The 27,707-nt window shown below is 37.1% G+C and overlaps 1 protein-coding gene across 10 annotated transcripts in view; it reads left to right on the forward strand.

The window, feature by feature from the left end:
• Positions 1 to 27,707, forward strand: part of LOC150104529 (lachesin-like) — a 1,086,504-nt gene that overhangs the window by 759,918 nt on the left and 298,879 nt on the right. For all 10 annotated transcript variants that reach the window (XM_090395729.1, XM_090395728.1, XM_090395732.1 and 7 more), the window contains one exon: positions 8,837 to 8,980. In XM_090395729.1, the coding sequence (XP_090251855.1) occupies positions 8,837 to 8,980 (144 nt within the window). The remainder of the gene's footprint in view (positions 1 to 8,836; positions 8,981 to 27,707) is intronic.

Consider the following 27,707-nt stretch of genomic DNA (forward strand, 5'->3'; position numbering starts at 1 on the left):
AATGACTGTGGAAGAATGATATTGTGGGAATAAAAATGTTAATAGAGTTACTGCAGAGGACATAGAGGAATTGTTCAATGAACACTTTATTGGTGTATTTCATCCCTCTAGTATTTTAATAATAGAGGGATAGGGCAGGTTCGAGGATTAGAGGTGCAGGAGGAGAGCGTGTTTCAAATATTGAGTACTCTGGATGTTAGTCAAGCTGTGGGATTGGATGGAATTTCATCATAAGTTTTGAGAGAATGTGCTAAAGAACTGAGCTCCTTTGGCCTAGCATTTCAATGAAATTCTGGCTATGGGAAAGGTGCCCAGGGAATGGAAGAAAGGTAAGATAGTGCCATTGCATAAGGGCAGTAGCAGACTGGAAGTATCTAATTATAGGCCAGTTTGTGTGTCATTAGTAGTTGTTCGGATCTTGGAGAACGTAGTGAAGAACTGTATACAGCATTGGACAGATGACTCTCACAGATAACATTGGTTATCTGTGAGAGTCAACATGGATTTGTGAAGGGGTGCTCTTGTTTTAGTAATATGCTAGCCTTTTATGATATAGTTACAAGAGCAGTAGATGAGGGAAAAGCATATACTGCCATTTTCTTGGATTTAGCAAAGGCATTTGACTGGGTTCCACATGATAAGCTGATATTTAAGTTGCAACATATGGGTTTCGGTGTCAGGTTGGACAACTGGATTCACAATAGGAATCAGAGTTGTGTATGGTGGGGCAGTTTCATGGAGGCAGAGGGTTACAAGTTGGGTCCCACAAGGCTCAGTACTGGGACCTATATTGTTTAACCTTTATATTAATGACATTGTCAGCGGATTGCAGGGGGATATTCAGTTGTTTGCGGATGATGTGAAGCTGGGAAGGATTATTAATAATAGTGCAGATGTGATAGCCCTGCCAGAGGATTTGAATAAGCTAGACAGATGGGCAAATGAATGGGGGAGTCAGTTTAATGCAGCAAAATGTAAGGTCTGGAGGTTTGGGAAACATCGATGGGACGCTGCTTATTCTATGGGAGGAGTTATACTGGAGGAAGTAGGGGAGACGAGATATGGGGTTGATGATTGATAGAAACCTGAAATTTAGGGACATATTGCAAAGGTGGTGAAGGTAACACAGAGGATTACTGCAATAATGAGAAGGACACTGACCTGCATCGATAAGAATTATCATTCCGTTGTTTAAGATTCTGATCAGACCACACTTAGACTATTGTTCTCAGATTTGGTTCCCAGGATTTGAAGGGGGTAAATTAACTGTGGAAAGGGTACAAAGGCAGATTACAATGGTTTCAAGACTCTACAATGTTAGTTATGAGGATCGTGGGAGGGACCTCCCACGATGAGTCTCGATAGACTTTGTGTTTCTTAGGAAGGAACTCCTGCAACGAGTCTTTTGACTCCATGTAGGCCTGAATAATAATAATAAAAACTTCACAACACCGATAATGTAACATCATTCTCTAATCCAGAACAATTTATTAATAAGGTGTGACACCTTTAAGCAACTAGTATAGGTAAATAAGACTTCTGAATTGCTTGAACCTTGATATCACCTCTTGGTCTTGCTCCCACTGAATAGACCTCAATAAAGATCGAAACCGATCTGGGTAGTGACCCTTCCCATAAAGCATAGCATTGTACATCTCTGCATGGAGATGTGCTTTGCATTATAGGACACTAAGGCAAGTAATGTGAAGTTTGTCCACCTTTGCAACGAGTTGTCGCAGTCCTGAAGATACTTCAGGTGCAAACTTTGTTTGCTTACACTTGGATAAAGGATTAAATTAAATATATAATTTATAGTCTTAAATGATCAACATATTTAGCCACCTCCCAGGTCAAGCAGTTACTAGATTTAGTACTCTCGAACTCCTAGTATATTTCATCAGATGCTGTCTCAGGTAATTATCACTTAGTAATTGCGCAAAATACGTTTCCTTCCTCCCATGTGTCCTTTCCTCCTTTGAATCTATGTTATTATTATTATTATTTGACACCTCCAGGGAGTTTAAGGACTCATCGAGGGATGATTACCTGTGGGATGATAATTACCTGTCCTCCATTCATTGAATCTGTTTGCTGATGTATACTATTTCCATCCCCTTGTCTATAGCAGCATCCAACTGCATATTCTGTTCTGCTGGCCTCAGTCTCACACCAGATATCCTGAAATGTGCTATTTTCACTGGCCTGCACTTGAACTTATATTCTCTTTGGTTGCAGTTCATTGGCTATCATCAATAACACTCCTTCCACTAACTATATCATCTTCTGTTAGCCATGTCTCACTAATGCTAGTAACCTTTGACCAGGATGAACTAATCAGTGCCAAAAATTCCTCCTGCCTGTTTCAAATGCTCTTGACATTAGTATACATAAAATGCAAAAGCCCCTAAGGCCCACCTCTATCCTGATGCTTTATATCAACTATTCCATTCTGGTTTGTTACCAGTGGTACTAACTTAGGCATATTATACACAATCTTACACTCAGCTGCCTCACTGATATCTGCATTTCCACTCAACAGCCCACTCCCCCCTCCCCCCCCAAAAAGCTCTTGTTTCTCTGATTCTGCACATCCACTTTCACTTCATTCAACAACAATTTTTCCAATCTCTGCAAAATTCATTCAGATGCAAACTATCCTTCTTGTATAATTCCTTTTTCTCATCAAACTCACTCCACACCAGTCCTCCGGCATAACCTATGCATTGACTCAAACGTTATTATGGCCCTCCTTCTCAGCTCTACTCTGTCATACCGTGGCAACAGACATACTATCTTAATTCTCTCACACTTCTTTTGCCACTTCCAGTAATTCTTTCATGTCCTTTCTCTCATGCTATACTTTTCTCCTTTGAAATCATTGATTCCAACCAATGCAATCATCTCCTTCAACCTACTCTTTTGTGCTCTAATATCTTCACTTACGTCATTAAGAAAGCACGAGTTTGTCAATCTATCGTTGATCGCACCTTTCATGATCAAATCATCATACAAGACTCTCTCCTTAATTTTTCTTTCTCTCTCTTGGTTAAGTCCTCATTTCTCTTATCTCGCATTTCTTTCTTTCTGCTGTCAGCTGACCCACTCACCAGACATTTCTGCATTCACTCCTGCTCTCCTGCTTTGCCCTGTGTATCACTCTTGTAACCAAACTATCTCCCTCATTACATCAGTCATACTATTCTTTTGTTTAACACTTTTACTCTCTCTCATTACATCACACATTTTCAAGTGTATTCTGAGTTCCATCCACTACTTCATTCTCGCAGCCTGAGACACACTTTTGCTCCTCGCTCTCATAGCATTTTCAGCACACTTTCTCACCACTATTGCTTTCAAACCAAATTCCATCTGTCTTCGGTAATGCATACATTTTGCAGACATTGCACTGCACAAAATCTTTTTGGCTAAATTCTTTAAACAAATACACCTTGGATGGCATTGTTTTGCTTTGCATTGGTGCTATGTGCTACGCTATGTAACTTACCATGTGAAAGACTAACTTAACAATATTTAAAACAAAACTTTTAACTCCACGATACAGTCTAACTCTAATACAATTTTTAACTGATAATGCTATTTTTCAAACTAAACAACTTGTCTTTCAGAGCTCTTCAAACCCAGTCACCAGCTTTACATGATTCTAAAAATAGACAATCAAATTTGAACCTACTATAGTGTAGCATCTTGGTATATTTCTAGTGAACTTTACGTCTAGTGTTGATAGCATGAGAAGCAAGGTCTGAACCTTCAGATTCCAAAGCCTTACATAACCTTGATGTTCTTGGATTCTGATCGTAGCAGAATAGCCAGTCTGTTCAAAGTAATGAAGGTGGCAAGAACAAAGTATTTGATAAACAAGCAAGGATAGAGGTAATACTGTATCGTTGATAGGTAGTAAGAAAGATGAGAACTTCTGGGCTGCTTTGAAGGTAGTATACAGATTATATCTGTGAAGTGCAGTGAACGCTACCAGCCAAAACGTCTATAGACGTAAACGTTATCATGGATGCGAAGTGCATATTAAAATTGTAACACCATTGATATTACATTGAAATATGATGGATACGAAGCGTATGAGGATGCGTATTTGATCCATAATGGCCAGTAAGGTGGTTAACATCGCATTGCAATCTGGGAGAGGGATGATAATTATCAATTATTTTGTCTGTTAAAGTTTCACTGTATCCATTCTTCTAATACAAAGGATTCAAAAGAACAAATTGTGCATATTCAGTGCACAAGGCAATTGATGTGAGAAATATATTGTGACGCAAGATTTGAAAGATCAGTTGATTAAGATGAGGCAAGAGATGAAAAATCTCATATGGTAATTCTCATATACTAATCTGGCATTTACTCCTTACCAACTTATACCTCTCGATCATGTCTACCCTCTTCTTTCTATTCACTAGGCTCTGTGATTTGCATTCTCTCAATCTGTCCTAATATTCCACATTCCAAAGGCCATAAATTAATTTCATCAATCATCTCTAGACTCTCTCTCCAGCATCTCATCATCCTTTTGAAAACCTTGCAACCAAATCTGTGCAGAGTAATCCATATGCAGTCTTGTACTGTGGAATCATCTACAGTTCATTGTTTTCCACATCATTCCCATAATCCGCTGTGTCATCCTCACAGTGTTAACAAAATGTCCCCGAAATTTTAAGTTCCCATCCACCACAACTCCCAAGTCCATCTCATCCAAAATATTCCGATCAATCTAATATTCTGCATCCCATCTTTGCTTCCCAAATTTTAAAACTTTACACATTGCAACATTGAACTGATATCCCACACACTCACCCTTTCAGACAATCTATATAGGTTCTCTAACAGAGAAAATATAAACTGGTCTGTTTTTTAACTCCTGCATTCTATTACCACCTTTATGCAATGGCACTATCTTTATTCTCCTCTCACTTACCCAGTAGCCAGCCTTTCATTGAACAGCCAGTTCGATGGCACTGTTAGCTCTTTATCGTATTCTCTAAAAGCACGAGGTGAAATCCAATCCACTGCCTTATTGACTTCCATATCTCTTAAAATCTGATACATTCTCCTAATTCACTTCTAAGCCCTTTAATCTTCCCCATGCTGGAAAGTAACTGGCTTTTCAAGGATGAAATGACCCAATAAATTGATCATTAACAGTTCAACTATAGCATCTGATCTGCCCAATAACAAAAGTATTCCTAGGATTTTCCTTGGACTGTAGAACTCATCTCACCTTGTATTCCAATTTTGTTTTCCTTACTACTTACTAGTAACTTTCCTGGCATGAGTCATATTATTCTTCATGCAACTGCTCTCCACCTTTTTCTTTATACTTTTTCCACAACCTCTTTTCCATTTTCAATTCCTGTTTGATTTCATTACTCATCCACTTTACACCAAACTGTTTTTATCTTTTTCACCTGCCCCTTATAATTCCAGTTAAATTCCTTTTCCCTTGATACTTCTGCATCTGTATTCAATCTCCAAGTCAAAACTGCATGGTCACTCTCACCAATGCAGGCAAGACTGACATCTCAGTTACAGTTGCATCCTCAGATGCAAGGACCAAATACTTGATACTCCTGATACTTGTGTTCCCTCTACTGCATGTTGCTTGAGCAATTTGCCCTTAAAGAATTCTAGAAATTCCATTCCTTTATTACTGTATGCTGCTTCCTCTGCCCAATTTATACTACTATAGTTAAAATCTCTCATAATCATCACTAACTTTGCACTTGCTAACTTGATGCCTAAACATTTCCGGCTCATCGCTCTTTGTGTTCCCTAGCCTATAGCAACATCCAAACAAATATCTTTTCTTGCACTACACTTTCAATATGACTATGCCATTTCCTTCCAAATTCTTAACTCTGAGAGAACTCAACTCATCGACACCTCACTACCCTGTTTTTACTTCCTGTCCTGTCAAAATATACTGTACTTTTCTATCCTGTCAGGACATCATCTACCACATTTCACTGATTCCAATAATCTTTAGACAGTCTGATATGATCAATATCACAAGTTCACTTCCTTTATTGTTGATACTCCTGTCATTTGTATAAAGAAGCATTATCACCATTTCTATACCCATTATTATTCCCTCTAGATCCTATTTGACTCTGCAATATATCATACATTCTACCATCTCCTACCCCTACAACAGGTCATCCCTACTCTTCTCAATTCTATTTTCCTTGTCCTGACACACTCAATTGCTCCATGTTCAAATGCAGTCCATCTCTTACATACAGCACTCTTTTATCCTGAAATGCGCTTCAAGCATCCTCATATTCCAGACCTCTGTTTTGGTTTAGACTCACTATTATGTCTTTCATTATTGCTGTTCTTTTCCTCAACTCTGCATTATTGTATCTATGTAAAATGCACACTATCTTCTCTCTCATACTTTTCTGCTGCTCATTTCCTAACAATAACCCCAAATCTTTATATACACAATTCAGGCTACCTCTCAGATCAAATGTACCAACCATCACTATTATGCCATATACATTATCACATCACTTTGTTGCCATATACCCACTCTCTATAGTTCTGCAAACACTCCTCTAACATTCTATTGCAGGGATTGGCAATCTATGACCTGTCAAAAGTTTGTATTTGAAAACTAATAATCTAAATTTTTTTTAAATAAAAAAAGCGAATAAGTTAGTTCCATTTTTTGTGTGTTTGAACTTTTAAATTCAATCATATGGACTAACAAATTTAAAGAAATGTACTAGGAGCTAAAGAAAGATGCCAAAAATCATAATCAAATTATGAAAATGTCGGATATCAATTCCTTCAGCATTTATAGCAATGAAAAAAAAGTTGCAGTAGGTATTCTATCTATATTTTGTCAAATATGTGTGAGCAAATATTTTCTCAGATTAATTATGTTTTAGATCCAATAAGAAGCAAACTAACGTGAATATTCTGAGTCATGTGTCCATGTAAAAGTTTTTAGTTATGAATCAAATTTAGTTATCCTGTGCAAAGATAAACAAAACCAAGGTATTCAATGACACTGTGTTTAAAATAATAATATTTTTCTATTGTTTGATTATGTATGTATCTTTTTTATAATTGTTTACATATATTTATCATTATTTATAATTTATATATAAATTTGTGATTTAAGTATGTTTATTTGTGTTTGCGATATCAAAATAGTATTTAATGAATTTTTGTACTAACATATCCCCGCCCGTCTGACCCGTGCATTAAGTGATGATCATACAAATTGCAAAATTTGACCCACAATGATAAAACATTGCTGACACAAGTTCTATTGTATTCTTTATAATCCACCACGAATCGGCGAATCTCCATACATCACTCCCCTCATAGATTGATTCCCAGCTTGCTCCCCATACTTATCATCTGCCTTGCTCTCATCTCACTTTCCCTTGATCCTATACTCTTTCATGACTTTGTCTCATTCCATATCTGTTCCCTCTCCTTCTCTCATCTTGTATCAGTTATCCTTTCAAGTCATCATTTGCATCACTTTCTAAAGGAAACATTATGATATCCACAAAACTTTGCTCCTTTCTTTGAAACTTATCCTGTCCACTATGCTAGTTAATGAATGGTGTGGAAGTGATGAGGATGCTGTCACTGAATGAGTTTAAAGAGAGGTATGATTACATAGTGTGAACTAAAGTGGGCCTTCCTTGATGAACTCTGGAGCTTCATAGAACTACAATAATAAATTTAGTTCAATCCTTTATCAAAGTGTAAGCAAACAAAGTTTGCTCCTGAAAATATCTTCAGGACTGAGGTAAGGTGGTGCAACACCAGGAAACTCCGAGCAAAGATGGACCAAGCTCTCATCACTCCTTGTCTCAGCATCTCCCATAATGCAAAGCACATCTACTTGCAGACGTGTATACTGCTATGCATTAAGGGAAGGGCCACTACCCAGACCAGTTTTGACCTTTATTGAGGTCTCGTCAGTGGGAGGCAGACCCAAACGTGGAGATACTAAGGCAGAAGCAATAGGAGAGGTCATATTTACCTATACGGGTTACCAACAGGTGTACCACCTTATTATTGAATTATTTCCTCTAAATCCAGAGTAATTCAATAATAAGGTGGTACACCTGTTGGTAACCCGTATAGGTAAATATGACCTCTCCTATTGCTTCTGCCTTAGTATCTCCATGTTTGGGTCTGCCTCCCGCTGATGAGACCTCAATAAAGGTTGAATCCAGGTCTACCTACTCGCTGATGAGGGGTGGGGCTGGATATATGAGAGGCTCTGCTTAGGGTAGGTTTTTGCCTGTCTCTGAGTAGGGCCACCGCTGAGATTATGGCTTTGTCTGCTGGCGGGGTGAGCCTGCCACTGGGTAGAGCCAATGCTGAGAAGTTCTTCTTGGTGATGGGGTGGGCCTGTCATTGAGTGGAGTAACGCTGAGTTGGGTGATCTTTCGGGATCGTTTAATTTTTAGAGAGGTCTTTACTTAAATACACCTCAATAAAGGTCGAAACCGGTCTGGGTAGTGGCCCTTCCCTCAATGCATAGCAGTATACATATCTGCAAGGAGATGTGTTTTGCATTATGGGAGATACTGAGACAAGGAGTGATGAGAGCTTGGTCCACCTTTGCTTGGAGTTGCCTGGTGTTAAACCACCTTACCTCAGTCCTGAAGATATTTTCAAGTGCAAACTTTGTTTGCTTACACTTGGATAAAGGATTAAATTAAATTTATTATAGTCTAACCAAGTGCAAAATAAACTTCCTTCATAGAACTACCTTTTTAATAATGACAATATTGAATAAAATAATAAACTTAGGTTATGTTTCTTTTTTCAGTGCCCCCTGTCATTATTGAACCAGGTACCAATGCAGATATATTGGCACGGGAAGGATCAAATGTCACCTTAGTGTGCAGAGCCAAAGGAAATCCTGTCCCTTCAGTTGTATGGCAGAGAGAGAGTCAAAAGGCTTATAGTCAAGGTATGAAATTAGTAAATCTTCTAAGAAATGTAACAATATTTATTCATATAAAAATTCAAAAATGTAAAATGCACACTATCTTCCTCTCATACTTTTCTGCTGCTCATTTCCTAACAATAACCTCAAATCTTGAGATACATGATTCACGCTACCTCTCAGATTAAACGTACCAACCATCACTATCATATCATCCACGTTCTTATCTCACTTTGTTGCCATATACACACTCTCTATAGATCTTGTGCATGCACTCCTCTAACATTCTATTGCAGGGGTTGTCAACCCACGACTGCAAAACTTTTGTATTTAAAAACTAATAATCCAAATTTTTAAAAATAAAAAAAAAGCAAATAAGTTGATTCCTTTTTTGTTTGAACTTTTAAATTCAATCAAATGGACTAATAAATTTAAAGAAATGCACTAGGAGCTAAAGAAAGATGCAAAAAAATCATAATCAAATTATAACAATGTTGGTTATAAATTCCTTCAGCATTTTATAGCAATAAAAAAATTGCAATAGCTATTCTATCTGTATTTGGTTTGTCATATATATGCGAGCAAATATACACACACAGTAGTGTAGCAGACGACTCATGATTTCAGTAAGCTTAGGAACCCTATCCTTGAATCCAAATGTAGATTTTGCCTCTTGTAATTTACAGTGAGCATGATGTGGTGGTGTCACACTTGGCAATGTAAATTATTTATCAATCATCTGATTAAAAAAAAAAAAAAAACTCCTCATAAACAGCTATATGATATCTGTCAAGTATTATTATTATTATTTCGGGCTACTCCAGGGAGTCCTTAGACTCATCGAGGGAGGCCCTAAACATCATGTCCACACAACTATTCGACATTCTCACAGTATCTATCATACCTTGCCTTGAACTCGCTCACTGTCATAGCACCCACAACAGACTCTGGCAGCTTATTCCAGTCATTTACCACTCTAAAAGTAAAGAACCCAGCTCTAACACCCCTGCTAACCACACTCTTGCCCAGCTTCCATAGGTGTCCCCTGGTTCTCCCACCACCAGTCCTGATCTCAAAAATATCCACTGAATTAATCCTATAGAATCCTTTTAGCAATTTGAATGTCTCAATCATATCTCCCCTTTTCCGCCTATCAACTAGTTTCTGCAACCCACAAATCTTCAACCTGTTCTCATATGGTTCATTCCATAGACCTGCTATTATCTTAGTCACTCGCCTCTGGATCCTCTCCACCTCCTCCCCATCAAGAAGGAACTGAGGTGACCAAATCTGAGCACAGTAGTCGAGATGAGGTCTTATCAGGGCTCGGTACAGAGGTACAATAACTTGCTTGTCTCTGCTCATCAAGGTACTTTTCAACAACCAAGTGAGTTGATGAGCTGACTTAGCTACTTTTGCAATGTGCCCCCAAAGCTTCATCTCCCTATCCACCAACACTCCCAAATACCTGGTCTCATCAATCTCTTGGAGTACATTTCCACCAATGTGGTATACTGCTGCTAATCTTTCCACTCCAAAATGCATAACCTTACATTTTATCACATTAAATTGACATCCATTCTCCTTAGCCCAGAACTCCAATCTATCTAAATCATCCTGCAAGACTTTGACATCTTCTGCATTTACTATTGCCCTTCCCAACTTTGCATCATCAGCGAACAAATGAACTGTTCCACTTAGATCCTTCCCTATATCGTTAATGAACAGATTAAACAGCAGTGGTCCAAGTACAGAACCCTGCGGCACACCACTAGTCACAGGCCGTCTTTTGGACTCTACTCCTGAGTAACTACTCTTTGATATCTCTCCATCAACCACCCACCTATCCATCTCACCAACCCTATATCCATTCCCATATGTTGTAGTTTACAGATTAGATTTCCATGTGGTATCCTGTCAAATGCTTTTGCCAGGTCCAGCAGTATCACTGTAAACCCATTTCCCTTATCCAGTTCTGCCGTCACCTTGTTATAAAACTTGAGCAAGTTACTGAGGCATGATCTACTCTTCACAAAGCCATGCTGTCTCCTGTACAGTATCTCATTTTCATCAATCCATTCCTGTATTTTTCCCTTGACTACTTTCTCTAAGACCTTGACAACGACTCGTGATATGCTGATCGGTCGGTAATTTGCCACCATAGTCTTGGATCCTCCTTTATGCAGTGAAACTATTTTCCCCTCTTTCCACGCCTTCGGGACTAAACAAACCAGACCCGAGACTCAGATTAAACAACATGGTCGAGTGCACTGATAATTCCTTAGCCGCTTCATGCAATACCCATGCCGGTATACCATCCAATCCCACAGATGTATTCACATTAAGGTTCTGTAATAGACTATTCACCTCCACTTCATTCATCACAATTCCCGTATAAACTAATGTTTCCTTCATTTTGTCAATGTCACCACTTGGATGATATACTTTTGCAAAGTGCGCGCTCAGTAACTCCACTATATCGACTGGTTCAGTGACCTCCTTACCATCGTCATTCCTTAAAATCATTTTGCCATGTACAGTTTTTTCTTGCTTGCAGCATATTGAAAGAACTGTTTGGGATTCTCTTTTGCTTGCATAGCTAGTTTCCTTTCATAATCGACTTTTGCTGTTTTTACCACACTCGTTACCCTTCTGGCCTGCACTTTATGCCGTTCGTGTGCCTGCAGGTCACCCCTTTCTTTAAATTCCCTCCACAGTTGTTTCTTTTTTTGCAGCTCAAGCTTAATGGTGTTATTCATCCATTTAACCCCTACTTGTTTTACTATTTGGACCTTAGTATACAATCAGCCATAATCTCCTGTAAATGCTCCTTGACCACTTCCCATGCTCTATCGACGTCCAGCCCTTGCAGTTGTATATGCCATGGCACTGATCCAAGCAATCTCCTAAGCTTGTCAAACTTGCCAGCACGGTAATTCCACATATACCCTGTCTTAATCAAAAATTCCACACCTTTAGCAACCTCCCAGGTCAAGACCTTATGATCACTCTCACCAATAGGTGGCAACATGGTCATATTCATTACAGTCAAATTGTGAGATGCTATTACCAGGTCAAGCACTCTTACACCTCTAATATTTTCAATTACATGCTGTCTCAGATAGTTATCCCTGAATAATTGAATAAAATCCATTTCCTTCCTCACATGTGTCCTCTCCTCCTTCCAATCAATGTTGCCATAGTTGAAATCCCCCATAATAATTACCCTCCTTCCACTCATTTCATCAATTTGTTTATGCATACTATCTCCTCCATCTATTCCATCACCTGGTCTATAGCAGCACCCAACTGTATATTTTATTCTGCCAGTCTCAATCTCATACCAAATAGCCTCATATGAGCTCCTTTCACTATCCTGCAATACTTCAATTCTCCTTGGCTGCAGTTCATCAGCTATCATCAATAACACCCCTCCCCCATTTTATTCTCTCTGTCCCTCCTAAACACACTATAACCTCCACATTCTATCCCACTAACTATATCATCTTCCATCAGCCGTGTTTCACTAATGCCAATAACCTGTGGCCAGGAAGAGCCAATCAAGGCCAAAAATTCTTCCTTCTTGTTCCTAATACTTCTGGCATTAGTATACATGAAATGCAGTGATCCCTTTGTTCCACCCCTATCTTGATGCATTATTCTAAATGTCCCATTCCCATTTTTTGTCCTTAGTGCTGGTTCGGGTACATTATATACATTTTTACACTCAACTATCTCACTGAAGTTTGCATATCCACCCCCCCCCCCCTTGGTAGTTCTAGTTTCCCTGGTTCTGCACATCCGTTTTCACTTCATTCAGCAACACTTTTTCCAGTCTCCGCACACCAAGTCCATTCAAATGCAGGCCATCCATCTTGTATAAGTCCTTTCACCCATCGAACTCATTCCACACGTCCACGAATTCCACACCACACCGTCTGCATAACCTGCGCATAATGTCATTTGCGATTATGGCCCTCCTTCTAAACTCCTGTCTGTCATACCGCGGCAACAGACTCACCATTTTAACTCTGTCACTCTTTTCTTTCGCTACCTTGAACAATACTTTCTTATATTTCTAATATTTTTTAAAAGTCCTCTCTCATAAAAAATTTATCACCTTTCAATTCATTCGTACCCGCCACAATTATTAATTCTTTCACCCTCTGTTTTTGCACTCTAATACTCTCACTTACATCCTTAAATTTTTCACCCGGTAAGTACGATTTAGTTACACTGCCATCTATCACCCCTCTTAATAACGAGTCACCATACAACACTCTTTCCTTCATTTCAAAAACTCTCCCACTCTTACGCTGTTTATTTACGTTAGCCGAATCACTCTGGAAAGAGTTTTGCAGGTGCTCTAATTGCTGCTGCGCATTTTGTATCACTGTGCGCAACCTAGCAATCTCACTTCCTACAAATAATTCCTCTTTTTTTTTATCATTCAAACCATCTGTATAGTTGCTCTCATTCTTTCTTAGATCAGCGCTCTCATTGCCATCTTGTACATTGCAAAATTATACAGGCATACATTCCATATTCCATAATGAAATTGAAATACACAGTCTGTTGAGGTGAAATGCAGACTTGTATTACAAGGACAGCAAAACTTAAAAATCTATAGCGGTTTGTCTTGTCAAGATTCAAACAGGTAGCAAATGTGTGTATAAATTCTAGTAAAAAAAAATAAAAATAAAAAGCATTTCTTGTTAAGAAATGCTTTTTATAACATGGGCATGCCATGCATGTTTTAATGAGAACATTTCCTTCAAAATGATAGTTCGGTGAACATAGTACATTATCTTTGCTTGAGACAGCTATATATTTAAGCTACTCTACTACATTCTAAGCTAAGGTTTGTTGACAAAGGATGACCTGTATCAGGGTACATACACTACCCCATAATATTTGGTAATGTTTCTATTACACATAGCAGATTTATTTTTTTACTTTATATTCTACTCTGTAGCTTACTGGCAACTGGATTCATCAATGCAGACAAACTTTATCCAATTTTGAAGTGACTGTTGTTCATGATTATCACATTCAATTAACAAAAAAATAAAGCTAATTATAATCCTGTATTAATTAAATCTAATATTTCATCCAGATAATACATTTTTGAAGTCCAAATAACACTGTTTTCATTATTAATATTTTTTTTTTAAGAAAAATCACCCTATGCCTTGTGATATACAATTGCAGCCTTCAAGAATTATGGAACCATAACTAACTTTCTCAGTGGTATGGCTTCTGTGCATTCTAATTTGTTAGTGTTTAGTTGTTCACTGTTTTGCAGAGCAGTTACATCTAACAGATTTTTGATAGCTTCTGGCAAACATATTTAATATTTTTATTTCTTCAATATTTTTATGACTCCCACCACAAAAGGTTGTAAACCTTTTATAGATGGAAGTCTCGTGAAATAACCAAACCCTACTCTCCAGACCAATATGGAATTTTTTCTGAGCATTATCAAATCTCTAATGAATGAGGTGGTCTCATGGTAATGATTAAATTCATCTTACCATCCAGGAACATTTGTCAGTTACAACTGATTTGATGAATAACCTTTTGTGTACTCAGGTGATGGTTTTACACTTTGCCTCTGAAAGGGTTTCCAAGAACTGGCTGATATGATTTTTCATCTCTATTAAGAATTCTGTTTTTGGCATTTTCCTCTTTAGACATCATCAAATTCCTCCCATGTATCCTCAAGGGGTATACAAGCTATGATAGTACTACATGAAAAATTTACATCATTACTAACTTCCTATCTACAATTTTCCTCCAAATCAGTCTGTTACCTGTCAAGACTCCAACATTACCAGATCTTATATTTCTATCATTCTGTTTAAGTGACCATATCACCTGAGATTAGCTGTGCTAATGCATTCAGAACACACGCAATTTACAGACAAAAATTACTAGTTGTGGTGTTGGAGGTGGGCAGTAGATGGCGTTGATTCGTAGTAGAGGTAAGGTGTAGAGATAGTTGAAGATGTCCTCCCACAATGAGTCCTCTGACTCCTTGGAGGTATCAGGAATAATAATAATAATAATTCCTGGATGCAGACAATGTCAAGTAGTCCTTTCCTAATATCCTCATTTTTAATATGATATTGCCATCTGTTCACACTTCTAATCTTTCTCAGGACTCATATCTGCAGTCTCTAGTCTTTGGTCAAGTGTTTCACTTCTGACCCAGCTCTCAGATCCATAAGTTAAAACTGGTTTGAACACCGTTTTGTATACAGCTAATTTAGTGTTCCGACTAATTTCTCTCTTATTCCATATGAATTTATTCATTTGACTTCCTACCATACCAGCTTTGGTGATTCTGTTGTCTATTTCCATATTTAATTTACCATCTTCACTAAAAATTATGCCTAAGTAGCTGAAATGTTTTACTTGTTCCACAGGTTCTCCGTTCACAACCCAGTCAACATTTTCAATGACTCTGCCTATTTTCGTTGTCTTTGTCTTTTTATTGCTGACCTTCATACCATATTTATTACAACAGTTATTCAATTTAGTCAGGGAATCTTGCAGACTTGTAGCGGATTTATTTAGAAGTATAACATCTTCTGCATAAAGCAAAGAGCTGACATTGACATCTCCAATTTTGATATGTTTAATACCATTTTCCTTCATAATGTGATCCATATAGATAATGAATACGAGAGGGGATAATGTACATCCTTGTCTCACACCAGATTTAACATTAAACCATCTTTCTGTACTTCCTTCAATTCTAACTGCTGACTTACAACTCAAATAAAGACTAAGTATTGCTTGATATAATGTCCCATTGACACCATATAACTGTAGCATATTGAATAGTTTCTCTCTTGGCACCTTGTCATATGCCTTTTCCAGATCGACAAAACTTAAATACAGATCTTTGTTATATTCCTCTTTAGACAGAGACAAAAAAATCCTGCTTGCACACAATAACATAGCTTTCAGGTGGCAGATAGGAGGGGATGGGGGGGGCAGTGATTGGCCTTAGTAGGTAGCAGATAAAATATACTAGTTTGAAATAGGTATGAGGGCTGTAATTTGGAATATTCTTTTACTTTTTCTGTGTCCATATTATAGACAAAACAGCATCTTGGCATCAATATTGAAAAGAAACTCCAGGCATACAACTCAAGACTTCCAAAAATGTATATACAGCAATACCTCGCATAGTCCGGGTAATCGGTTCCACTGATATCCTGGACTGTTTGAAACCGGACTAATCAAGCAACTAAATACATATAAAAAATGGTAATTGGTTCCAAAAATAAAATTCTCCCTGTTTTTCAATAAATAAAATGAGATGAATAATTCAAATGTATTTATCAAAAATAATTAAACAAAAAATACGTTTTTCATAATTCATTTTTTATTCTCTAAAAATTGCAATATCGATGTCTGCACATTTTTCTTCTTTGGTTTTTTTTCTCTTCATACATGTCTTTGTAGCTACAAATTGCATTGTTTATCATTCAGCGAATTGTAAGGCTAGGTTCAATATTGGGATCAACTTCCATAATATGCTCTGACAAGGTTTCAACCATTCCAATAATTTTTGATAGTTGTTCAGCTGTTAATTCTCGTGCAGGCACTTCAACACAGTCGTCATTATCTAACTTGTCCTCCCGCTCTTCATAAGCTTGTTGTTCATCCATGTTAATAAGTGTTTCATTATCCAGTTCATTAGTGTTCGATTCAATGCACTCAATTACGTCGATGGAACCTAACTCTTTGAAACCAAGTTGCTGTCCAATTTCCACCATTATTAGTGACTTCAGCAAAATGAGTTTGCTGAAGTCACTAATACTGCCCTCATATTGCTTGCCGTTAATTCATGCCATGCTTCGCCTATATTTTCGATAACTTTTCTGATGTTGTAGCTCTTTCAAAATTCCGGTAAAGTAGACACATTTTCTCCTGTTGTAGCTTTTATGGTTTGCGAAAAAGTGCGGCACAAATAATAGGCCTTAAATGTCACAATGACACCATAATCCATTGGTTGGATCACCAATGTCGTATTTGTTGGAAGAAAAGTTATTTGTACATTTTCATTTAAATCGCAAAGACCAGTCTGATGACCGGGGGCATTATCTAAGATCAATAAAATCTTAAAATCTAATCCTTTTTCTCTGCATTAACTCTAGGATTTTCTGCATGGTACACAAGCATCGGTTTTTTAATTGGAAATCCCCTGCTGCATTTCCACCTAATTACAGTGTGAGACGGTCTTTTGAAATTTTATGTCCATGGCATGACTTTTCATTGGTTGCTATAAAAGTTCATGATGGCAACTTTTTCCAGAATAATCCCATTTCATCAACGTTAAATATTTATTCATCTTTGTAGCCACCTTTTTGTATGATTTCACTCAATTTCTTCAGATATCTTAAAGCAGCCTCTTTATCTGCACTGGCAGATTCGACAAGAATACGAACATTGTGAATACCAGTTCATTGCTTAAAACGAAAAACCACCCACAACTTGCCGTAAAATTTTCACTAGTTCCCTCACGTTTGTTTTCTATATCATCAATAGTCTTTAAGTCATTGTAAAGACTTAATGCTTTGGCTTGAATTTCCATTTGACTAAGTGGAACTCGCTTTTGAGTTAAGTCTTCGATCCATATGGATAATAGCCGCTCCATATTTACCATTTGAGTGCTTCTGGTTTTAGTCACTATTTTTGATAAATAAGAAGCCATAGCCATACCTTGCGATTTGTATTGATCTCTTTTTTTTTTTGGTAAGTTGTCGAACTGATGACTTGTCCATCCCTTTTTCACAGCCTATTTTAGCAAAGGATGCACCTTCATGAAGCTTGATTATATCGAGCTTTTGTTCTAAAGTGAACCATTTACGTCTCTTGGTGACAGAATCACTTTCGCATTTTCTTTTTGCACTCATGTAGTTTTTTTTAAATGGGATTAAAATTTAATTATCACAAATCAACTTTACTGTAGATTTGTGCATCGAAAACTGACAGACATAGAAGTTAATTCAACATTAAAGTTCACAAACGTCCACTGCTTACTCGTACTATACATAGCTTACACATTAAGACGTTGAACATAATGCCGTAGAAGAACATCGAAGACGTTGAACAACATTCTCGTCGAGTCTAGGTACATACATATACAATGGGGAACCCAAAAAAAAAAATTGAAATATCGTATCGCATAAATTTAAAATTGCACAAAAAAGAGACTTGACTGTACAAAGGGAAAAAAAACGAACATTTATGTATAAAAAAAATAATTTTGTGTACTAATTTTTTAGGATTTAAAACCAGACTATAGTGAAGCCGGACTATGAGAGGTATATTGCTCTACCAATAATACAACTCGAATTAATAGTAGACAGTCCAACATATAGGCTAGTGAAACATTTAGCAAAATTATCACAAGAAACAAGACACACTCATGCACTCACATTAAAAAACTACATACTTAATAATAATTAACACCAGACATCCATGGAATCAAAACACTCACCAAGGAAGGTACACACTATCACACACAAAGCCCATCCACCTGTGCTTTCATATTCAATGCGTCTTCATTTGCCACACTGTCAGGCAATGCATCCCACTCTCCAGCCACAACCTTCTTGTCACTTACACCTTCCGTATACAGTTTCTAGGGATGGCTTCTTATTCTACTCCCTTCTACCATTCTGTGAAAAATTTCTTCTACATTATGTCAGTAACTACCCCTTACCAACTTAAATGTCTCAATCATATTCCTCTCTCTCTGTCTCTCTCTCCTTTCCAATTCACTAGGCTTTGGAAATTGCATTTCCTAGATCTGTCTTCACATCCCAAAAACCAGTTACCACCTTGGTCACTTTTCTCTGGATCCTTTCTAATATATCCTCATTGCCATGAAATCATGGCAATGAGGATATCATGAACTTTTATATATTAAGATTTTCATCATTTGTTTCTGGAAATTGTGATTATACTTTTCACTTGCCAGTTTCATGGCCATAAGCATAAATAAATGGCAATGAGGATATATTAGAAAGTGACCAAATTTCTGCAGAATAATTCATATGAGGCCTGATTAAGGCCTTATACAATGAAACCATAACCTATTTATTTTTTGCTTGTTAAGGTCCTCTGCATCATTGCTCTAATTGTGGAGTCATTGCATCAGATTATAGCAATGTGACTCCTGAACTTCAGATCCTTATCCAACAGCACTCCCAGATCTCTTGTCTCCTGAACCTCCTTTAAAATATCTCCACTAAATGTATACTTTGCATCCTGTTGCTGCTTACCCACTTTCAGAACCTCATACTCTGCAACATCAAATTGATACTTGAACTCACAAAGTCTATTCAAGCCCTCCTGGAAGGCCACAACATTTGCTTGACTCTTCATTGTTCTTCCCAATTTTGCATCATCTGTAAATGTTTACATATCTAAAGTTAAACCTACCCCAATATAATTAATATACAACAGATCCCTGAGTCACACCACTATTGACTTTTTCTTTCAAGATAACACTCCTCCAACACAACTTGCTGATACTGATCTCATAGACAGTCACCTGTCCACAGTGCCAGTTTAGATACTAACTTGTTGCATGGCAGTCTATCAAAAGCTTGCCACTTAATACAGTGGTATACTTACAAAAATGTATACCACTGTATTATACATTGGCATTTATATTAGTAAACTTCTTTTCACTCCTTTGAAATGAATGCTGTTGCAAGATTCTTGTTAAACAGGAAAGCCAAGACTGAGACTAACTCCTTAGAACATCCCCTTAAGACACATGTGATAAGTCATCAAGTCATATTGGCTTATTGTCATATCATGCTTACTTAACTCCTCATATGCCTCTTGATTGCTCAGCAATAAGCCATCTTCTCTCATTTCCTCTACACTTGAGCTACTCATGATATCACACTGATGAGGATGGAACTCCCTGATGAAATGGTCACTGACTACCTTGACTCCACAGCAGTTACCCATTTACCATTTTCATACGTTAGCATCATCTTGCCATAATACTTCTTTCTGTAGGCTACATATAAAAAAAAAATTCCTAGAATTTTTCTTGGCCTGGTTTGTTAATTTTTGCTCAAACCACACTTTGGCTGTCCTTACAAACTGAGTCACCTTCCTGACCCACTCTTTATACTCTTCAAGCAACTGATTACCATTACTTATTACCGATTACCATTACTCATTCTTGTGCTGAATCCACAGTGCCTTCTTCCAGATTTCATGCTTAATCCCTTCATTCATCAACTTGACACAGTCTCTTATTCAAAAACCCAGCTGTTACAGTTTAGCTTCCAACTTGGCATGAGAAGTATATCAATAGCCTTTGCAAAATATAAATATACCACTGTATATCCATTTGTTGCCTTGTTGTAATATGTAAGTATTGCTAAACCACTACATCATCTTTAGCAAAGCTATGATGACCATTACAGAGAAGCCTGTTATCAATTTGCTTCTGGACAATTATCGTCAATCTCTCCAAACATGCAGAGACTGGCTTAGAATTCTAAGTCTCATCAGTCTTATCATCCCCTTCTGAAGGGGAAGTATTTTACTCGTCATCTCATCAGATCTTGACTACTTTGGAACTTCCCTCCATTGATAAGATAGTCAATGAAAGTATTAGATCTCTTCTTTGAGTGCCATCTCCTATCAGAGGTCGACGACCACCTTGGCAAATTTTGAGCGATCCTCAGCCACTCTAAATAGTCCCTCAGAGCTCATGCCAGTCCACTGTCTGATGTCTGCCAGCGTCAGTCTTCCTTATTCTCTTCTTCCATTTATCTTCCCCTTTATAAGCAATTGCAGTATTTTATATTTTTCATTACGAAGTAGGTGACCAAGATATGCAGTTTTTCCTTCTTTTTATGGTATCTAAAAGTTCACGTGATTTCCCAATTTGTTCCAGTACTTCCTGATTGGCCTTTTTTCTGTCCATGGGATTTTTAACATTCATCTGTATAACCACATCTCAAAGGCTTCAAGTTTTTTTATTGATGTTTTCTTCAAGGTCCAAGTTTCTGCACCGTACAGCAGTATAGACCATACATAGCATTTAACCATGTGTACTCTAAGTTTAAGTTGCGGTTACACAGTGTTGATTTCATCAGGAGAAAATTTTTTCTTGCCATTTCAATTCTAACTTTTATTTCCATTTCTGGATTGCATTCTTCATTTAACCAGCATCCGAGATACTTAAACTTTGTCACTCTTTCTATTCGTTTCCCATTTAAAGAAAGTGATGAATTAAGAATTGGTTTCTTGCTTATGACCATGAATTTAGTTTTGGTGATATTTATTTTTAATCCCATTTTTTCACTCTCTTCATTCACTAGTTCCAGAAGATTTTGAAGATCCTGAATATTGTCAGCCAGGATAGCTGTGTCATCAGCATATCGGATGTTACTAATGATTTCACCATTTACATTAATCCCTTCCTCTCTTCCTTTTAAGATTTTTGGAAATATGGCTTCTGAGTATATGTTAAAAAGAAGAGGTGACAGCACACATCCTTGCCTTACTCCTCGTTTGATGTTAATGGAGTCTGTAATAATGTCATCAACTTGAACAGATGCCTTTTGGTTCCAATATCAGTTTTGAATGATCCTGATGTCTTTACCATCTAATCCAATTCTCTTTAATAGTGCAATCATTTTAGTATGTTGGACTTTATCAAATGCTTTCTCAAAGTCAATGAAGCAAATGAATACTTCCTTGTTTTGATCAATACATTTTTGGAATAAGATTTGAGAGCAGAAAAGAGTCTCTCTTGTTCCCAAGCCATTTCTAAAGCCAAACTGGGTATCACTGATGGTGTCTTCACATTTTCTGTATATTCTTTTTTGAATTATTTTCAGGTATATTTTGAGAACATGACTCATTAGGCTGATCATTCTATAGTCATTACAAGTTTTCACACTTGCTTTTTTAAGTAGCATGATGAAGGTCGACTTTAACCAGTCTTATGGGAATATGCCTATATCGTAGACCTTATTAAATAGCTTTACTAATATAGCAATGTTGTCACCTTCTAATAACTTTACTATTTCTGCTGGTATTCTGTCAGGGCCTAAGGCTTTACCATTTTTAGCTGAGTTCAGCACACATTCTACCTCTGAGCTTAGAATGTATGGACCGTCCATCTGTTCATAAGTATTTTCTGCTGTCTGTTATCAGAAAAGAGCTCTTCTACGTATTTCACCCATTCTTGTATTTTGTCATCTTTTTCTGATATTATTTCTCCCTTTTTGTTTCGAAGGACACGTAGTTGTTTTTTCTTAAATATACCGGAGGTCTCTTTCAGCTTTTTGTGTAGATTAAAACTGTCATGCTTTTCTTGTAGAATTTCAATTTCTCTACATTTTTCATTCATCCAGATTTATTCTGCTTCTTTGATCTTGTCTTTAATAATTTTTTGAACCTCTTTATATTTTGTTGGACTGTGATTTTTATATAATCTGCGTTGTTCCATGAGAGAGAGAATTTTGTCAGTTATCCAATCTTTCTTTTTTACTGCTCTATCAGGACACAAGGTATTGGTACATTTCTCTATGAAGACAGATTTTAATTTGTCCCATGATTCATCAACCCTCATGATGTCATCATGATAAGTGCTATCTCTTGATTCAGATCTTGACTCAATAAGACTAAGACTCGCTTGTCCAATTAGATCTCTATGATTGTAAAAACATTCTTTAAATTTATATCTGAATTTAATGACTACAGCTTATATTAAAAAAAATAAAAAATTCATTTTTTTAAAAAATTTACTGACAGGTACACTTCTTCAGGAGTATGCTTATTTTCATAAGATTACACTTTTACACCTCTATTTATTGGAGTAGACAATAAAGAAGAATAAATTTGTTATAAAATTAAAATAAACAAGTAATGCTTAAAAGAAGATGTAGTAGCCTGTCTCCATGCATTTGTTTATTTAACTTTTTTTTAAAACTTAGTTCTGGGATATTGCTCTCCCATATATGACTTTCTCATACCTATCAGACAGCAGCCATTCTCCAATCCAGCACATTAATCTACTATCTAACCCCCATCTGTTCAAAGTTAATTACCAGCTTTTCAAGTTGCAAAATCTGAACATAGCACTGTGTATGCATATGCGTCTCGCTTGTCCAATGCATTTGTTACTTTGCTATCATAAGTAGATTGCTAAAATATGATCTTCCTTTAGCAAACCCATGCTGTCTATCAAAGAGAGTACTCTTGGTCCTAACTAGCCTCTCTGACTTTAACTGTAATTCCAAACATACAGATTCACCTATAATTTGAAAGACGCCTTAGTCTTATTATTTCCCTTATGAAGCAGAACAATTTTGCCTTATCACACTTTGAAAGTGGGCCCAATGCAAGATTCATGTTAAAAACATTCATCAAAAAAGTTGAAAGTTTTTTGGGTTTTTTTCACTTGGTTATACTGTAAATTAAAGATGCCAAGGAAGTTTGCTAACACTTGGATAAAGGATGAAACTAACAATATAATTTCTTGGCATCTTTGAATTATACATAAAAGTTTAACTCCCTAGAGCATTCCCTCAAAGCACAGAGTGGCATATCAAGTCCTGTAGCCTTATTACCATCAAGTTTGCTCAACTACCCCACTCACCATCAGTGTTCTCCTCTCTTCCTACTGCACTCAAGTTCTGCATGATGTTGCATTCATGAGGATGAAATATCTTTTATGAACTGCTCATTTAATATGCCAACTATATCCTCTACAGTGATTATTCATTTTCATCAACCATTATTATCTCTCCATAATCAGTCTTTCTTCTATTAATAGGCTATATATCTAAAGAACTTCCTAGGATTTTTTTTTTTTTTGCCTCTTAGTTAACTTCTGCTTACACTGTACTTCTGCTATCCTTACCAGGTGAGGATAGCAGAAGTACACCTTCATGGCCTGCTCTTTATACTCCTCATGCAACTGCTCATCTTCTTCCAAATAGCATGTCTTATCTCTTCATTCATCTGTTTCATACCTACCTTATTTAATCCTCTTAACCTTGAATACATTTAGATATTGTTACTACCAGAGAGTTCTTGAGTAGGAGTCAAGCAGCATTGATTATTGTCTTTTTGTCTAATTCCTTATTCCAAGAGTACCGATCTATAAAAATGGAAATGAACTGAATGTGAGAATTATAGAAGAATTTTATTATGATGATGATGATTCAGACTTCCATGGAGTCAAAAGACTCATCATGGGAGGCCCATCTGAGAAAACGCAGTCTATCATACCACTCTTTGAACTCATTGACCGTTTGTGCTCTCACCACTCTATCAGGCAATGCATTCCACAGTTCAACCACTCCTCGCAGCTTCCAGTTAATATTTATACAAGCATAATTGAGAAGAAAAATTTTGGAAGAGAAACTTAGGGCAACAAGCTCGATTCAATCCAAACATATTTCCAAGGATCTCTGGGCTGAATCTGTGTATGCATCTCACTTGGCTATAATACGTAAATTGCTAAAATATGATCTTGGTACTCACTATACACAAATGCCCAAAGTATCAAGAACAGAGGGGTTGAGTTTGTTACCTTAGTGAATAATTTGTGGCCTCAGATTATAGACATTAGTGAGATATGACTCAGAAGAAGAAGATGTACTAACTAATATTGTGTGTGAAGGGTGTACAGTATTTTTAGGAATGATAGACAAGAAAAGAGAGGAAACGAATATATTGCCAATGATATCAGATGATTTTATTATTATTAAGTGAGACCTCCAGGGAGTCAGAGACTCATCAATGGAGGTCACATACTACACACACCAGCTATCATGCTTATTCTTGAATTCATTCACACTTCTTGCACTCATAACATCCAATGGCAATCCATTCCAATCATGCACCACCCTCTGAGAGAAAAATCTAGCCCTCACACCCTTCTTGGTGGCCTTCATTCCCAGCTTCCAAGAATGCGCTCTCGTCCTTTCCCCACCCTCCATAAATTGGAAAATTTCATCAATTGAAATCCTGTATGATCCTTTCAGAAGTTTGTAAGTCTAAATCATATCACCCCTCTTTCTCCTCTTTGCTAGTGTCTGCAGTCTACAAATTCTCAATCTGTCTTCTTAATCAGTATTTCCACAATCCTGATATCATTTTTAACACTCTCCTTTGTACTCTCTCTCTCTCTCTCTCTCTCTCTCCAATATATCAGAATCGCAACAGAAGCCAGGAGACCAGACTTGTGCACAATTGTTCAAGTTGAGGTCTTGTGCAATGGAATTACCATACATTTCCTTCCATTCCTGCAGAATCTTCCCTGTTCTGAGACTCATATTAAACATCCTGGGAAAGGAATGGCCAGTTCAGCTGAACACTCTTTTAGCACACGTGCTGATATTCCATCAGTGCCTATTGCTGAATTCTTATTCAGTTTGTGCAACAGCTCTAATACCTTGGCCTCGTATACCTCCATTTCTTCATCTAGTGAAGAGGTAAGAGTGAGCTCCATGTTGCATTCACCAGGTTGATAGCTTTTAATGAAATGGGCACTCATTAACTGAACAACCTCTAATGCATCTGTAATCCTCACGCTATCTGGATTTAGAAGAGTTATTCTTTCATATTCATTCATTCATTCATTCATATTCATTTGAGCCCAGTTAAGTTAGAAAACTATGCTACAATATTAGTAGCAGTGAGTTTGCAGCTACATGGTATGAGGGAACTCTGACAAGATCAAATACAATTTATTCTCCACCTCACACCATATAGCTTCAAACTCACCCTGATGCTACAGATCTAGTGATTTAGATGATGAAGTGCATTGACAAATAAATCTATTGGGTATAAAATGACTAATTATTATGAGTGACTTTAATTATCTGAACATTGGCTGGGTAGCGATATTCCAATCTCAATCTGCTCAATCTGATTTTTGCTGGTCCATGTGCATAAGTTTCAGTCTCAGACTTAATATGTGCAGTAGCCTGTGTTCACAATAGTGAAATTCTCAAGCCACAAACTCTTAATCCGATGGCAATATTGGCATTGCCATTTCAGCACATTTTTCTAGGCTACTCAAATTTAAATGAATTTGCAGTTATTTTCCACTTAAACATTGACAGTGACATTTTGAATATTTAATTCACTAAAACTGCTAATGTAATATTTCCCATATTAATGTTGCTCTTTTTTCATCTAGCCATAACCGGTAAAATTGCAAGTGCTAATTTAATTCACTTAAATCTGCATTAGGCAGACCCAGAACTGATGAGACCTCAATAAAGGTCGAAACCGGTCTGGGTAGTGGCCCTTCCCTTAATGCATAGCATTATACATGTCCGCAAGGAGATGTGTTTTTGCATTGTGGGAGATACTAAGACAAGGAGTGATGAGAGCTTGGTCCACCTTTACTAAGAGTTGCCTCAGTCCTGAAGATACTTCAGGTGCAAACTTTTGTTTGCCTTCACTTGGATAAAGGATCAAACTAAATTTATTATAGTCTAGTCTAGTGGAAAATAAACTGCTTAAATCTGCATAACTACAGAAATCTATCACTGTTTACAAGAATTCATGTGACTATACTGTCTGGATGGTAGACTATAACTTGCTGATGTCAACATCATTTCCCCAACACAGAGCAATCTGAAAGTAACTAATCTGAGTGTATTAAGGTGGAATGGGTTTGAATAATATTGGAGTGGAGACATTAAGGAAATTACTAAATAAAATAATTTGCAAGTATGATTTATCATATAATTCATTTGTTAGAGTATGTTCAAAAATTATTGACTGTAAATTGCTGGCCTGGTTTGCCGAGTGGTTAGCGTATCTGCTCTCCAGCCAAAAGGCTGTGGGTTCAAATCCCACCTTGGGCATCGATGTTTGTGATTGTCTGTGAAAGTGGTGGTCGTCGTTAGTAGATGGCGAAGTAGTTGCGGTTAGTGGACTGGTGGAGACAGAGCTGTAGAGCAGGCACCCTCCCTCAGGGAGTCTTTGGACGTCCTGTTATGTTATGCAATTATAATAATAAAATTAGGAATTCTGAAAGCAAATGTTTAGTGTGAGTGCATAGAGACAGCTTAGAGGGAATTTTGCTGGATAGCCCTGAAATCTCATGAGAATAATAAAGCTGAACTTATTGAGCTCTCCCAAGAGCTTATTCAGCTCTTGGGAGACATTCTTTAAGCAGCATGTTCGAGAAAGAATTAGAGGTCAAAAAGTACTAGACCTGATTATAGAGTCAACAGGAGGGAGTTCAGTAAAAGACATGACTATTCTACCTTCAGTTGGTGACAGTGATCATGTTTTACTAACTTACGAATTGGCTAAGTATATGGATATTTCATTCAGTAAAGGTCATGTGCTGAACCAAAGTGCAGGAAATTATGACCAACTGTAGAGAATATTAGGTTTGATACCTGGTATTGGTTGCTTAATGGAAAGGATGTCAATAGTGCATAGAAAGTATTTAAAAAAATACATCCATGATGAAATATCCTGAGAGTTTGAAGAATAAAACAGAGTGGAAGTGAAATGGATAAGCAGTCTTATTAAACAAAAGATGATGCGGAAGGAATACCACAAGGATTGATGTGAATTATGAAAATTATAAATACAAAATAATTATATTTTGCTCATATCTATCAACCTAGGGTATGTGAGAGAGCTTAATGTTACCTCTACGCTGGAGGAAGAAACTTAGTATGAGAAATAGGTACTAGAGTTGTTGCATAAA

The sequence above is a fragment of the Typopeltis vanoorti genome, chromosome 7 (assembly GCF_054136105.1).
Source record: "Typopeltis vanoorti isolate ZY-2024b chromosome 7, IOZ_Tvanoo_1.0, whole genome shotgun sequence".
Lineage (NCBI taxonomy): Eukaryota > Metazoa > Arthropoda > Arachnida > Uropygi > Thelyphonidae > Typopeltis > Typopeltis vanoorti.